Source organism: Pelecanus crispus, chromosome 2, assembly GCF_030463565.1.
Source record: "Pelecanus crispus isolate bPelCri1 chromosome 2, bPelCri1.pri, whole genome shotgun sequence".
In the NCBI taxonomy this organism is placed as follows: domain Eukaryota; kingdom Metazoa; phylum Chordata; class Aves; order Pelecaniformes; family Pelecanidae; genus Pelecanus; species Pelecanus crispus.
Window position 1 is genome coordinate 175092271 of NC_134644.1, and position 15454 is coordinate 175107724.

Below are 15454 nucleotides of genomic sequence, written 5' to 3' on the forward strand. Positions count from 1 at the left end.
GGACCTTTAGAGGTCATCTAACCCAACCCCCCTGCAGTGAGCAGGGACAGCTTTAACCAGATCAGGGTGCTCAGAGCCCCGTCCAACCTGACCGGGAATGTTTCCAGGGATGGGGCCTCTACCACCTCTCTGGGCAACCCCTTCCAGTGCTTCACCACCCTCATTGTAAAAAATTTCTTCGTTATATCCAGTCTAAATCTCCCCTCCTTTAATTTAAAACCATTACTCCTTGTCCTGTCACAACAGGCCTTGCTAAAAAGATTGTCCCCATCCTTCCTATAGGCCCCCTTTAAGTACTGAAAGGCCGCACTAAGGTCTCCCCGCAGCCTTCTCTTCTCCAGGCTGAACAACCCCAACTCTCTCAGCCAACAACCAAGGAGACTTGTAGGAGCTTGGAAGAAGCCTGGGGCAGAGGTGAGGAGCCACCACATCAGGCTTTGAATGCAGCTCCTGCCACATGGCTGTGCGCTGGGTATGCGGGAACAAATACAGCCACGACACCGTGGAGGAGAAGGTCTCCAATCCCTTCTGGTTGCAACCTCTGAATTCATCTCAGCTTCCCGAGGAAACCCACAACCCAGAGCCATCCTGGGGACAGGAGCTCCTCATCTCTGGGCCGAAGCTCCTTTCGCTGCCGGTGTCAATTTTAGCCAAGGCGGCTGCGAGACCGCATTCCTCTTCCAACGATAACAAAGACGCATCTCAAGTGTGCCGGCAGACATTTGCTGGCCGAGGAGACACCTGCCCAGCAGAAGCGGCGTGGTGGCCATCCCAGCTGTCCCGCGCAGGGACACGTGCTGTTGCCAGCTGCTCGATTTATCCGCCGCCTCGTTCTGCTCAGGCTTCATCGTTTACGACTGTGAGTTAAGACCGCAGCTTAAGGCGTCTCTGTAAATAAATGTGCCTGTTCCTGATATTTAAAGGTAAATCTGTTGCCTGGTTTCTTTAGAAGTAATGAGGAGGCACAGACCTAATACCAGTGATTCCTTGGAGAGCCATGAGATTAAAATCCCGTATTTTGGAGCAAAACTGAAGAGTGGCTTGGAGGGTTCATCACCGTTCTTGGATGTACCGCTGTGCTGTAACCTCCTGGGCTGGGACTTCTGCCCCAAGTCTCCGTGGGGCAGAGGGGATGCAATCCCAGTCTCTCCCTTCCTCTCCAGAAGGAAACAGCTGGTGTTTCCTTCTCAAATATAACTTCCCAGAAGGAAACAGCTGGTGTTTCCTTCTCAAATATAACTTGGAGCTCCAACTGTGGAGCTGGGAGCAGTTTCCTCCACGCTCTTTGCCACAGCCTTGCGCTTTTTCTACACTCAGCCAAACACCGAACTGCAGTCTTGCTTTGAAAAGTGAACCACCATCCTCAGCGTGAGCTGGGTAACGTCTCAAACATGCGTGTGTAGTGCCCAAGCGATGGACCTGTTAGTGTCCCTCTGAGCCAAGAGCAACCCTTCCTGCTGAAGGGCTTCCAGCAAACAGCCAAGCTCTGGCTTCCAGGACCTGTTCTTCAAAGCCAGCGTGCTGCTGATGGCAGTATCTGGTGGTTCACGGACAAACTGGGGTAGCAGATCTAGCTGGCCAAAAGCTCTTCTCTAAGAGGAGAAGCTACTCAACCAGCCTTGCCACAGCCATGGTAGCAATTGAAGTCACCCATCTCTTGGGCTGGGTGGAGGTGAGCCCATGGGAGGAGGAATGGTCTGGCACATCACCCCAAAACCCAGCGTCCGGGCTTGGAGATTGGTCTTGTCATAGTCCTTGGTAGGTGGCTGATCACGTCCCAGAGCTTGGTCAAAGACACAGGAGAGGTCTTGTGGTGGGGAAGAGCTGGGGGGGAGGTGGCAGGAGGCTGCAGAATGAGCCCGGGGGGTGTTCATAGCAGGGATGAATGATTCAGGTTTGGAAATACCAAGAGGATGAAGGGCTTCAGCTTAGCGAACGGGGAGGGCTGCGCTCCGGGACATGTGAAATCTGCTCGGGATAGGCAAGAGCTAAAAAATCACCATTGTAGGAACTTGTTGTCATGCTTACGGAGACAAAGAAAGCAGATCCCCTATTGATCTGCTATTTAAGGAAATGTCACTTCTGGTCTCTTTGTACTTTGCAGCTAATTCCTCTTAATGATAAAGGCTTCTCTGTGTTCCCTTCTCCATGTTCCCGCCTCCCTCTCAAAAAAAAGAAAAATCTCATCTTGTTTCAGTGACATTTGGGTTGCAGAAAACAGGCTATTTTGGGCGATTGGTTTAATCATATGGCTGAGATGGGGAGAGCAGCCCTGATTATCTCCTGGGGACCTGGCGTTCGGCTTCCCACGGGCATCCGTGCCCTCCATGCACAGCGCCTGGCGTGCCGCGCCTGCCAGGACGCGTTGCGTTGCGGATCTGTTGGCTTGGCAGACCCTGATCTTGTGCTTGCTCCTGCTCAGTTCCTAATGAGGCTTGATCCCGTGGGGCTTGCTGGAGACCCCGCCAGCCACCATGGCTTGTCCCCGCGTAGCATGAGATCTTACCGATCACAAAGCAAGAGGACAAGGTGGGTGCCGTGGCTGGGGGTGGCAGGTAACCAAAGCTAATGAGACCTTCAGTAAGGTCAACCTGGCCTTCAGCAATGAGCTACCAGCCCTCAGCTCGCTGGGGACAGCCGTCCAAGCTCATTTCAGCGTTTCCTTATTAGCTACAGCCCACAAAATCCCTTTGCTATGGATTCTTGGCCTGCAACATCAGGTCTGCAGGGTGGGCTGCAGACCTGTCCACCACACCGTGCTCCGCTCAACGTGATGTTCAGAAACCACTGCTATTTCACCGGAAAATGGGAGCTTTCGTCATCTCGGTGGTGTCTCACAGCCCTGCTTTCCCCCTCGCTGCTGCAAAAAGGGTGTCTGAAAAATTCTGTGCTATTGAATGAGGTGGGGGCAGGGGGAAGACTTGTTATCTCCCTCTTGTCTGGATTCAGCTTCCGCTGCTGCTAATTAGAATGGATGCCATGGGAGCAGCTTTTCTGAGAGAGGAGGAGTTAGCAGCGCTCGGGCAGCGAACGTGGGTGATACTTCATTTAGAGATTTGGCGTTGCGGTTCTGAAGCTAAAAGCAATCTGATAGCGCCGTCCAGAGTCAAGGGACTGGACGATCCCTGAACGTTGCAGCCTTCTCTTTTCATTTTAAAAAAAAATACGAATTTAAAAAAAAAAAAATATTTTGACCAGGTAGCTTTTCCTTGCCCTGGTCACAAGTATAAATCCTTCAATAATATTTTAGTTGGAGAATGAAATCGTCACACGCGGCGGAGCCTTGTGAGAGCTTAGACACCCTTCAAACCAAGCTTTGCGGTCAACAGAGATGGGCTGACGGTTGGGTTTCAGCCTTCCCATCACTCTGAGTTTCCCCCAGCAAGACCAAGCTTGATATATGGCTTCCAGGACACCCCATGGCTTATGTTGCATCCATCAGATTGGGCCTCATGATCCCACCGCTGCTATTTAGCAGGAGACAGAAAGCAGAGGGTAGCTGTGACACCGTCTGGTTGGTGGTAAAGCTGCACCTTCTCCATGGCTCCTCCACGGATGGGTGATCCTGTCCAGAGCAAAGACCAAGTCCCGGCTCAGCCTGGGAAGAGGTTGACAAGTCCTGGAGCTGTTTTCCTGCTGTGCAGCTCCATCCAGAGCTGTCAGCCCCCGCGTTGTCCCACCGGGAGCGGTGGGTGACTTCTGGTGTCCATGAATATGAGCAGCGAGATCAGTCCATTTCCTGATTCCAACAAGCATAAAACCTGTTCAAATTGCGGTTCCTCTTGGTTTTTCCCGTCAGAGAGATGTGTCAGCCCATCCCAACCAAAGCTGAAGGAGGACAAGAGAGGGAGACCTTGCAGGCGCAGTAAGTCAAGTCAAGGAGGAGAGAAAGAACGTCAAAGGATGAGAAACACACGACAAAACACAAACCCAAGGGTGCTCCCTGCTGCGCCAGGCTGGTTTTACACCGGCTTTGGGTACTGGGTGCAGCCTAACGAGGAGAGCTCAGCCCAAGCCATGGCTCAGCTCTGTCCTGCCCCACCAAGCCAGGAAACATGAAATTGCGACTCTCCCGTTAATTGATTTACTGGTGGACTTGGTAGTGTTAGGTTAATGGTTGGACTGGATGATCTTCAAGGTCTTTTCCAACCTCAACGATTCGATGATTCTATGATCAACGATGCAGATTTCATCTCACTCACACCATTTTCTGTAGGAATTGGTTTTCACCATATCTGCAGGTTTCTTAAAAAATGAAGTCCAAGGAGGATGAAGGTAAAGATGGGAACGGAGATTCCAAGTGTAGAAGAACAATTGGAGAGACCACGGTGGGGTTGCGGGCACAGCTGCAGTGACCCCTGATCTCATAAAAGCTGTAAGCAACGAGCGCTTGAGCAGGAATTTAAAATTTCAAGTACGATCTAAGCTCTGGGATATTCATATAGGTTGTAAGCGTGTGATTCTGAATGTACAAATTTTGGGGAACAGCAACACTTGCAGATGTAGAACAATGAAGTCTTAGGGATGGGGGATTTTATCCTGTCTTCCTATTCTCTAATTTAGCTATAAATTAGTAAAAAGTTGAGTTTTCTGGTGGCTTTTGCACAATTATAGAGGCTGGACAGCTCTTCCAAGGACAGTTTCCTAGCTGGAAAGTTTAGGAGGGATCATCGGAGGCTTCCATCTGGAGCGCGGATATCTTCGAGGCTTGCTGCGGAGAGCAGGCGGGCTCTTCCCAGCTTCCCACCTTTGCCTGTGTTTGCAGGAAGATATTTGTGCTGCCGGAGCGGCGCCGGGCAGCGTGCCAGGTACAGGGAGGTTTTCTGCCGTCGGCTCATCGCTGACCCCGGGCTTCGCAGCGGGATGCGATCGGCACGGCGGCTGCCCATCACCGGCTGCGGCGGCGGTACCCAGCTGGGAAGGGGGGGGGGGCTGCGCTGCGTCCTTCATCCCCATCCCCGGGGAATTGCAGTCGGTCCAGTTTAATACCGGATGGGGGATCTTAAAGGCGTTAAGCTCGGGAGGGTGGTGAAAAGTCACGGGGAGGAGATGCGCCCGGCTCCCGTGGCCAGGGGAGGAAGGTGAGGAAGAGCGAGGGCACGGGGATGGTGGGGACAGCTTGGGGACGGCGCCCGGACACGGTTGCGTGGTGGGGCGGTGGCGGGGTGCCCAGGGATCCCGTGCTTTTCCAGTGGATGCGAGCCCCGATGCCTTAACAGAACATTGGAAACCAATATATTTGAATTAATCATTCGAATTAAGGGCTTTTTTCTGCCGCGAGAGGGGAAAACCCATTTAATCCTTAGCGCTAAATTACAGTCTTCATCTGCAAAGTCTGAATAACACCGGGAGAAACAAACGTATCTTGAAAAAAATGTGTGTGTTTACGTCGGTTTTGTGAATATTCTTGCTTTTAAATCTCCTTTGGAGAAGCGTTGTCATATCATTCCTTTAAAAGCCAGAACGATGCTGTTAAAATAATTGCACTTAAGCCCAGCTGTGACCTGTGATTTATTCACTAGTCCGGTGTCGATTTAGTGTAGCTGCCAGTCGACTAGGTTAAAGGCATCGCGGTAGAAATCAGGACATAAAAAAATAGTTGTGGTTGTCACGACTGTCTTTAAGGTAAATAGAGCTGTGGGTGGTCTTAATTAGCGCAGGCATCAAAATAATTCTATTTGAGCGTCTGGGGTGGTGTCTACCTGCCTGCAGCAGAGACACGGTGCAGGGTGAGGATTGCTTGTGTCTCTCCAGCAAAAGCAGCTGGAAGCAAAGCAATTCCTGAGCAAGGGAGCGTGCAAGGAGTGTGCAAGGAGCGTGCACGCTGTTCACGGAGCGTGCACGGAGCGCGCGGAGTCCAGCAGCCCGGCGCCGGAGATTTCTCCTCTCAACTCTGTCATTGACTTTCCAAAGGCTGGAAGAAGATCAGGGAGGGGGTGTTTGAGCAGGCGGGGAGATTTAAGAGCGTAAGTCGCTCGAGTGCTTTGGAAAAAATCCTCCCCTAAATAAATGAAATGTTTCAGTCCGCGGAAATTATGCAAATTGGCAAAGAAATTGATTTCAGTGATGGAAGATTAGAGGAATTTGGGAAGCAGTTTGTCATGGAAATGTACGCAGAGTCGTAAGTAAAAGCTTGCCTTCCCCGCAAGGAGAAAATAGCAAAGGGAACCCGGTGCCAAGCCAGAGATAACAGAAATACTTGGAATTTTTGGAGGAGCTCCTGTGCCAGGAGGGTGGCTAAGCCTCGGCGGGGCTCGCTCTCCTCGCTGGCAGCATCGCTTCTCATTTATTGGAGTAACCGAGCTGCTCGTGGGCACGGTGGCTGCGGCAATTTAGCTGCAAAAAAGGCCTTTCACAACGTTCCCTTTTGCAGGCAGAAAATTCAATTTAGTCTGTAGCGATGCTTTCTAGTGTTTAGCAATAATCCACGGCAGTACGATGGAGCTTTCAAGTTTATTGGTTGCTGTTACTTAATATTTTGATTGAAAGCTCTACCTTGGCTAGATGATTTGACGGGCAAGGCTGCTTCGCAGGGATTTTTATTCGTAGCCGCTGTTGCCAGATGCAGGCTGCTGTCTGAAATATTAACGCAAGCTGCAAATCCAGGAATTAAGAGGTGCTTTCACCAAGTTTGAGTTAAAACACCCGGCCTTGGGATGGATTCCTGTCCATTTGGGGACAGTGGAAGAGCTGAAGCCTGGGGGTGCGCAGAGCATCACTTGGTGCTCATCTCTTACTGCTTTGTGGTACCTGGGTTTTTAGCTCGGAGTTTGGAAGCTGTTGGGGTGGGAAAAGGGCATCAGACCAGGCAGCTCTTCCTTACGGAGCTGCTCTTGATTTGCAGCTCTCCCTCCTTCTCCCCAGTGCTCCTCTGCTGCCAGGTCTGCAGGCAAGGATGCACGCTGAAAACCCACGGGTGACGGTGGCAGGACAGGGAGAGCGTCCTCGCAAGAAGAGGAGTCACCGGAAAACATAATGACGTGGATACAAAACCTCCCACATCTACGGGACATGGTTTAGTGGTGGACTTGGCGGTGCTAGGTTAACGGTGGGACTCGCTGCCCGCGAGGCAGGGCTAACCCCAACCGTGCTGCGGTCGGTGCTTTGCACCGTGCTTTGCGGTGTTGCCGCATCCCTGAGCGTGGCCAGGACTCTGCTCCGGCTGCCACGTGGGTCCCGCTGTCACCCAGACGTCACCCAGACCACAGATGGGACCCAGATGGCGTTGGGGGAGCACCACGTTTCAGGGTGTTGGGGGAAGATGACCCCCCCATCTTTCCCTGGTTTTGTGCCTTTACTCAGGTGCTGGCATCCACTCCTTTTAGCTGAATAGGCAAAGAAACGCCAGCAGGTTGATCTCTTGTAGCTTTGGAGAAGTCTTGCTCTTTTGCAAATAGTTTTGCCAATGCGGGAGAATGGCTGCGCATCCCCATCATCCTCTGGCCTTTGAGCGTGTCCAGAGAAGGGCAACGGAGCTGGTGAAGGGTCTGGAGCACAGGGCTGGGAGCAGCGGCTGAGGGAGCTGGGGGTGTTTAGCCTGGAGAAGAGGAGGCTGAGGGGAGACCTTATCGCTCTCTACAGCTACCTGACAGGAGGTTGCAGTGAGGTGGGTGTTGGCCTCTTCTCCCATGTAGTTAGCAATAGAACGAGAGGAAATGGGCTCAAGCTGCGCCAGGGGAGGTTTAGGTTGGATATTAGGAAAAATTTCTTCACAGAAAGAGTGGTCAAGCCCTGGAACAAGCTGCCCAGAGAGGTGGGGGAGTCCCCATCCCTGGAAGTGTTCAAAAAATGGGTAGACGTGGCACTTGGGGACATGGTTTAGTGGGCATGGGGGTGTTGGGGTGATGGTTGGACTCATGATCTTAGAGGTCCTTCCCAATCTTAATGATTCCTAGTTTGTACTTTCATTAAAAACTAATCCAGCCACCAAGTGAGAAAACATGAAATTATTCCTCTGCCCTTGATTGGTTTAGTGTGAACTTGGTAGTGTTAGGTTAATGGTTGGACTGGGTGATCTTCAAGGTCTTTTCCAACCTCAGCGATTTTATGATTCTGTATATGCCTATGCTTAATGGGAAGGCCAGCACTGAAAGCATCAAAAAGCATATGAGGAACGCAGGACTGGTGCCCTGCAGCTCCCGTGGGCTGAGCAGGAATGTCCTGGTCCGGCGGCTCCACCGCATCTCTCCAGGGCTGATTTCCCTGTCTCCTGCCCAGCCTTGGTCCAATTATCCATCCCTTCTTCTAGTTCATCATCCTCAAGATGCAAGTCCCTGTCTGTCCTGGTGGCTGCTCAACCATGGTCCTAGCCAGCGGCGTGAACCGGAGGGGAGGTGACGAGGATGTGCTGGGTACCACAGGGCAGGTTAAGTGATCCAACCTGTAATTACCGCAGTTAGTAACCATGGTGAACATAAATGAGTGTCCTCTGTGGTCAGATAATTAATGAAGGAAGAGGAAACCTTGGTTAATGTCCATGAGGCAGCGGGACAGTGATTCATTGCTGGTGGGGCCATAATCCCCCATCGCGCTGCCTCCAGACTCGCCGCCCCAGCACTGGTGGGAAATCTGCCCGTTAATGAGGGAGCAGGAGGGGGATGAAATCGGTCCTTGGCGCTCTCCGTAGCAGATGTATCTTCTCACTTCACTCATTGTTTTAGCTTCTTGATGCTGGGTGATGCAGCCAAGTGTTTCTTGGCATTTCTGACCTAGCAAGGCTTTCCTTCATCTGCCTCAGTAGTTTGTGCTGTTCAGGGCATGCCCCTACAGTTGTGGAGGGAGTTTCAGGGGTCTGGAAGGGCTTGATGAGTAGTTGAGATCCAGCAACCAGTCTGGAGGGACCCAAACTCACGCAGGTCTTCCAACGACGAGAAGCTGGCAGGAGGCTCAAGTCCTCAGGAACTCAAAAGGCTGCTAAGGCAAGGGAAGGAAGAAATTGTTCCCCACATCCCGTGGAGCGAAGACAAAGTCGTGGGCAAGCAGCAAGCAGGGTGCCAGGACATGGTACAGCCTCATGAAGGGAGATATTTATATATGCCTCTTTGTGGGCATTTTTCTGCAAAAAAACGGTAATTGGACTCACTCCACCTTTTTCTGAAGGACAGAAAGGACAAGCGGCTGTGAAAAAATAATTGAGAATGAGAGAGGAATGAACTGGGAGAGCAGCCTGTGCTCCCAGACGTGTCGCAGACGGTGCCTCCGGTATCTTCTGTACCAGCGTGGGACTCGGCGAGGAATTAATAACACAATGTGCTTCCCTGTGCTTTGGAGACAGCAGCAAACTCCAGCTCAGATCCCTCCTGCGAGATGGGCGAAGCTTTCAGCACCTCCATAAAAACCACCTCTGCTCTTCCTCCTGAGTGTCCCCTGCCTGGATGGCATCTCCCAAGGACTTGAAACGTGGATTGAGGAGATGAAAAACCTCTGGTAGCTGGGGTGATCCATGTGCCACTCTGCTGCGCCGGGTCATGCAGAGGCAGAAGAGCTTCTTCTTGCACCCCCAACCAGTGGCCGTGAAATCTTTTGGACAAGGTGGAAAAGGCTGGAGAAAACTGGGGTAGCAAAGAGGGAAATCAAAGCGCGGTCTTAAGCAGGTAGAAGTGGGGAAGATAGCGTGAGCTGGCCGGAGCTGGTGGCTTTGCTGCCCTCTTGAAGAAAAAAGGAGCCATCTTCAGCCTTCAGGACATGATGCAGATGATCTTGCTGTAGATGTGCTTCCACAAAAGCAGGGGAGAAGGTTTTATTCTTATTTAATGTGGTAACTTGGCATAAAGAGAGCTGCCTCCAGCTCTCAGGATCCATGCGATCCACTGAGAGTGGTGGGTGGTGAGAAGTGTGCAATGGGCAAGATGTCAAACGGGGTGTTTTGGCACCAGAACGGGAGCCAAGGCTGGCGCGTTGTTCAGCGTGACCTCTGAGAGCTGTGGTGGCAGTGGGACGTCTGGAGATGGTTTGTGCTGCCAAAAAGGAGTTGGAAGGTCCTCTTCTGCTGGGCGTCGATCTCCCTCATCTCTGGGAGTTCATCATGAGAAGGGGCTCCGGTAACCTGCAATGGATGAAAGCGGTGGGTCACCAGGTTCAAGAGATCCGGTATGGAGTTGGCAGTAACTCAGAATCTCATACTGTCAACTGCTTCATGTGGATGGCAGCAGAAGCGTGAGCCAACTCTTGGACCAACTCTTCATGGTGTAAGGTTACGGTGTCCCTCATTGGAGATGCCGTGGGTTGGGACAGCCCTGGAGAACGAACCTGAGATGGGTGACAAGGCTGCAGCCGGTGGTGTCCGGCTCCTGCCCTTCCCAATGGGCACATTTCCCACCAATGGGCTCCATGGAGCACAGGACAAGGGTTGGTCCCCAAAGGTCACCCAACATTTTGGGGAGAACAAGGTACAAACCACATCCCTGGTGTGCCTGCAGTTTGGGGGAGTGACGGGGATGGAGGCATCTCTGTCCAGCTCCAACGTCACATCCTACTGCTGGGAGATTTGTTTCCTGGCTCTTGCCCAAGTTTATGATGATGTTATGGAATTATTTTCTCCTACTCCCCATCTGACAGCAGCACGCTGGCAAGGTGGTGGGCAACGTCCCAAACGAAGTGATCGTTGCCTTTGAGGCTGGAGCCGCGTAGACATGTCTAAGGCTGAAGCCCAAGCTTGGCTGAAGTTTTGCTCCTCCGAGTATTTGATACTTTATTTTGTGAGGAGGTGGTAACTTGAGGTAGTGAGCTGGTCCGAGCCTTGATGCCCGCCCTCCCATAGAGGGGCATTTTTCCGCGGTGGATGATCTGCCAGCTCAGAGCTGCCCCAGGAGAGGTGGATTCATTTGAGAAGGGTTGAGTTGCTCCTCACCCCTTGGGCTTTCTTGCTCATCCCAGGAGTAGCCCTGAGGGGAAGGTTTGACCAGCCCAGCCAGCCTTGCCCAGCTTGCACAGCTCCCTGCAACCCAGTCCCGAGGAGTTAATCCTGCAGGGCCGACATTATCTTGAGATTGTAATTATTTCTGCCCATGAATTATTAATAAAGAGGAAAAAAAAAAGCTTCGATTCATTGCAAATTGCAATTAGGGTTGAAACAGAGAACCTGTAGACAAGCTGCTGGAGCATCAGTGAAGGGAGACCCAGTTTTTCAGGACGCATCGTCGTTTGGAGGAGATATTACCCACCAGGACCATCAAATGCCTTAACGAGAAGATGGACTTCAGGTAGAGGTGAAGGAGGTCTCCTCCTGGCTCTAGTTGGAGGCTCCAGGATTTTTTCACTTGTGGATGAGTTGGTCTCTGCTGAGCCCTGCTTGGGTGAGCTCCTGGCACGCTCAGCACGTTGCCCGGCTGAGCTTTCACCCCTGCTCGCACCAGGACTGCCGCAGAAGCTGCCTGTCGGGTGGCGATTTGGGGATGGTTATTCACATCTCAGAATTAAGAAGGTCCCCACTGGCACTTGTTCGCATGCGCACATTGTGTCTACCAAAGCAGGCTCCACCAGGCAGTTTCCAGCCCGATGCTGCATGGGTTTGGGATGTGCAGGTACAGTCTCTGCAAGTCACGCAACAGCAAGATGCTGTAGGATGTCCTACGTTGAAAGACGTTGAGTGGAAGTGTGCAGGGCATCATCGCACGGGACGCAAAGTGCCTGAGGGATGCAGTGAGCTTGAGCATCAAGAAGAGGAAGCCCTGGGCATCCACCACCACCGTTCCGGCTCCTGCTTGCTTCTCCGTGGGCATCGTGCACATCCTTGCAGCCGTGCCGAGATGCTCATCCCATCCAAGGGCTGGCCTAATGTTTTTTTCGGCGATGAAGGGGATGGAGGGCAGCTGCTGCTCTCACCTCCTGCAGTGCTTCTGCTCCAGCCCTTTGGAGACCGAGGTGTCCACGTGTCGTGGGTTTAGGCAGTGGGTTCAGCTGTCCCTCCCCTCCCTGCCCCGGCGTGTCGGTACTCCAGCGCTGCCAGAAGTAGCTGCCCCATGGCCTTGGGGTACAAGGCAATGGGGGTTCACATTTCGTGGGGCCGGGACATCTCTGCACAGCTTGGGGTTGTTTTCAAGCCCCCCCTGAGCTATTTAGCATCCCCGCAGGAGCCAAACTGCAGGCAGAGGTTCCGTCCCCTGCCCTGTCCTCTCGCTGTGGGCTCCCTCTGCGGCAGAGGGAGCAAAGTCTGAAGGTTTTTGCCTTCAACTTCTATTGAAACGACGCTTGGGATTATTATTTTTTCCTGGTTTTAATGTAATTCAGCTCCAGCTGGGTACCAGAGGAGTTAATCCCAGGCAGGGGGCTGGATGGAGGGGTGAGATGGGTTAAGCCTGGGTGCTGCGAGGAATGGAAAGCAAGAAGAGGTGGGGGAGATGCGGCTGTGCGTAGGCGCCTTCTCCCTCTCGCCCTGGGATGGGAGAACCCAGCAAGGGGACGGTCCCAGGTGGGGACAATGGTGGGATCAGTCCCCGCTCCCTGCAAGGACTGCGCGCCCAAACACCCATGAAACTGTCCCAAATGTACATCTGCCCCAGAGCGGATGGCCGTGCTCGCTCCGCCGTCGCCGTTTGGCTCCAAGAGTTCCAAGGCACGAGCAGGGAGCGCTGATTCAGGGCTGTCACCTGCTCCAAGGGGTGTCATCACTTTTCGGGGCTTGGCTTTCCAGTCAACCAGGGGGTTGCTGAGGTCTGTGGGAGCTGGGGAGGGCTGCAGGCCGGTGCCACTGCATTTAGGATGGTGGCGATACCTTGGTCTCTCCATCACCAACGTGCTCTTCACCTGATGGGACAGGTTTGGGGTGCTTGGGCATGTCCATCCTTTGGGCTCTGCTGCGGCCAAGGGTCTGGGGGGTCCCGGGGCAGCGGTACGGGGGCGTCTGTCCGCCTGTGGGCATGGGGGCCTTCGCTCGCTGATGGCGGCGCTGTGTTTCTCCCCGCAGGACGTCGTCCCTGCGATGGAACGCCGGCACCAAGGAGCGGATGCTGATCAAGGTGACCGACCGCGAGCCCAGCTTCCTCATGCACCAAGGCAACGGCTACGCGCCCGAAAACCAACCGGGCACCCGTTCGCGACGACCCTCGGGGGGCCAACAGTCACCCAACCTACAAACCTTCGCCCCCGACACCGACAACTCTGTTTTCTTCCCGGAGAGGAAGCAGTCGCCCTTCTTGAAGAGGGCTGAGCACGTGGGCAGCTGCTCACCGCTGCTCGGCCGGGGGGACTCCTTCTGCTCCCCTCTCCAAGCCCAGCACCGCAAGCACTCCAGCGAGTCGCAACCCTCCTCGCCCCGCTACGCCTACGAGCCCCCCCTCTACGAGGAACCCCCCATGGAGTACCAGGCTCCCATCTATGACGAACCCCCCGTGGACATGCAGTACGAAGCCAGTGGGAGTTACAAAGCCGGCTCGCCGCAGAAATCGCCCATCCGTAAACCTCACCCCTTCCTGCAATCGCCCAAGCAAGGCTCCAACTCGCCCTACCAGCAGTTGGTGCTCACCAAACAGAAGTGTCCCGACCGGTTCATGAGCCTGGAATACAGCCCCGCCGGCAAGGAATATGTCAGGCAACTGGTCTACGTCGAGCAGTCAGGCTCCAGCCCCAAGATGAAGACAGGGTTGAGGCACAAATATTCCCCCAACCCCATCGGCGGCTCCTACTCACTGCAGCACAGCCCCTGCCTGGTCCGGGACCAACGCTTGGAGATCAAATCGGGTGACTACAGCAGCATGGAGGGACCCGACTTCTGCCCTGGCCCAACGGGTGGCCAGGTGGCCCAGGGCGAGGACTCCATGTCGTGGTCCAGCCAGCAGGACACCTTGTCCTCCACCGGCTACTCGCCCTCCACCAGAAAGAGGAAAAGCCGAAAGCCTTCCCTATCCCACGACCCCAACGCCTCCTCCACGGATGGCTCGGGGGACCGGGAGGTGTTGGGCGAGCAGATGCTGGGTGAGGAACGAGCCACCCCAGGACCCAACAGGTCACCCATGAACCGCACGGAGAGCAAGGCGGCGGAGGCGGAGGCGGCGCGGGGCTTCCCCGAGCCCTTCCTGGCACAGGCACGCCTGGCTTGGGAAGCCCAGCAAGCCCACTACCACATGAAACAACGGAGCAGCTGGGATTCCCAAAAGGACGGTTCCGGCTACGAGAGCGATGGTGCCCTCCCTTTGCCCATGCCAGGTCCGGTGGTGCGAGCCTTCAGCGAGGACGAGGCGTTGGCACAGCAGGAGAACAAGCACTGGAAGAGGAACACCTTCGAGAAGCTGGGCTTCCCCCAGATCCTGCTGGAGAAGAGCGTCTCCGTGCAGACCAACCTGGCTTCCCCGGAGCCCTACTTGCATCCATCTCAGGTAACGTCCTCGGGGATATCCCCGGCGCTGGGGGGCTTCGGCGTGTGCCCCGTGCCGCCAACCCTCGCCCGCTGCACGGCACCGCCTTGGGTGCCGTGCCAGGTTGGGCAGACCACACCACGCGGCAGCACGGCGTCCCCGCCACCCTCCCAGTTAAAGCTCCATCTTCTGGTAAAGCCGTTTTAAATCCCTGCCTCCGCTGCAGATCCAGCGGGATGGTCGCCGGGCGATCCCGCACCTTCGTAACCGCTGAGCACCGGCACAGGCACCTCTGCACCGTGGCAGCCTGAGCCCTGTGCCGTGGCTTCAGGCGCTGCTTCTCCTCCCTCGGTCTGGCTGCTGCTCGGTGGGAGCCAGATCCTGGACCCCAAGCACCCACCCGGCTCCCAGGGGAGCCCCGAATGTCCATCCCCGGCTGTGCTCGGTGCTCCCGGCACACGCACGGGGCTCATGTGCTTTGCGATAACTCAGCAGGACGGTGGTGCTTTGCAGTGAGGCTGGTGAGGATAAACCATGGAGAGCCTCAGACTTTAGGAAGACGCTGAGAAATCCCAAGTGCCTTATCTGAGACCTAGTGAGGATGGGGGAGAGGGGGAGAAACACCGAGTGCAGAGCACCGAGTCCTTCAATTCAAAACTCTGCTTTGATACTTGTGTCTTAAAATCTTCTGTTCTTGACTTGTGGGTGAGAAACACGGCTTTCTCTGTGAAAGGGGAAAAAACTCTGTCTAAAATTCCTCTTTAAAAGCTGTGAACTGAAAAGGAAGAACCCAGACATATTCAATGATTCCTAGTTTTTACTTTCGTTAAAAAATAATCCAGCCACCAAGCCAGGAAACATGAAATTATTCCTCTACCCTTAACTGTTTAGTGTTGGACTTGGTAGTGTAGGTTAATGGTTGGACTGGATGATCTTCAAGGTCTTTTCCAACCTCAACGATTCGATGATTCTATGATCCCCTTGCATTTCACATCACAGCAGCTTCAGATGGCAGCAGTGCAGGAGATTTCCCTTAGCAATCCTGTGGTGGCTCAGCCCAGGCTTCGTAGCATCCTCCAAGAGCACTGGATTCTGGAGACGCCCAAAATGCCATCTCTGGTCCCCATCCAGCTGGAGGAGACATGTGAGCAGGGATGTCCCTT

At 54.0% G+C, this 15454-nt stretch overlaps 1 protein-coding gene across 1 annotated transcript in view; it reads left to right on the forward strand.

Moving 5' to 3' along the window:
* The window catches only part of ARHGAP39 (Rho GTPase activating protein 39), a 131691-nt gene that overhangs the window by 99882 nt on the left and 16355 nt on the right, over nt 1–15454 (forward strand). Inside the window, 1 exon segment of the mRNA XM_075704545.1 lies at nt 12905–14312. Within this exon segment, the coding sequence (XP_075560660.1) occupies nt 12905–14312 (1408 nt within the window).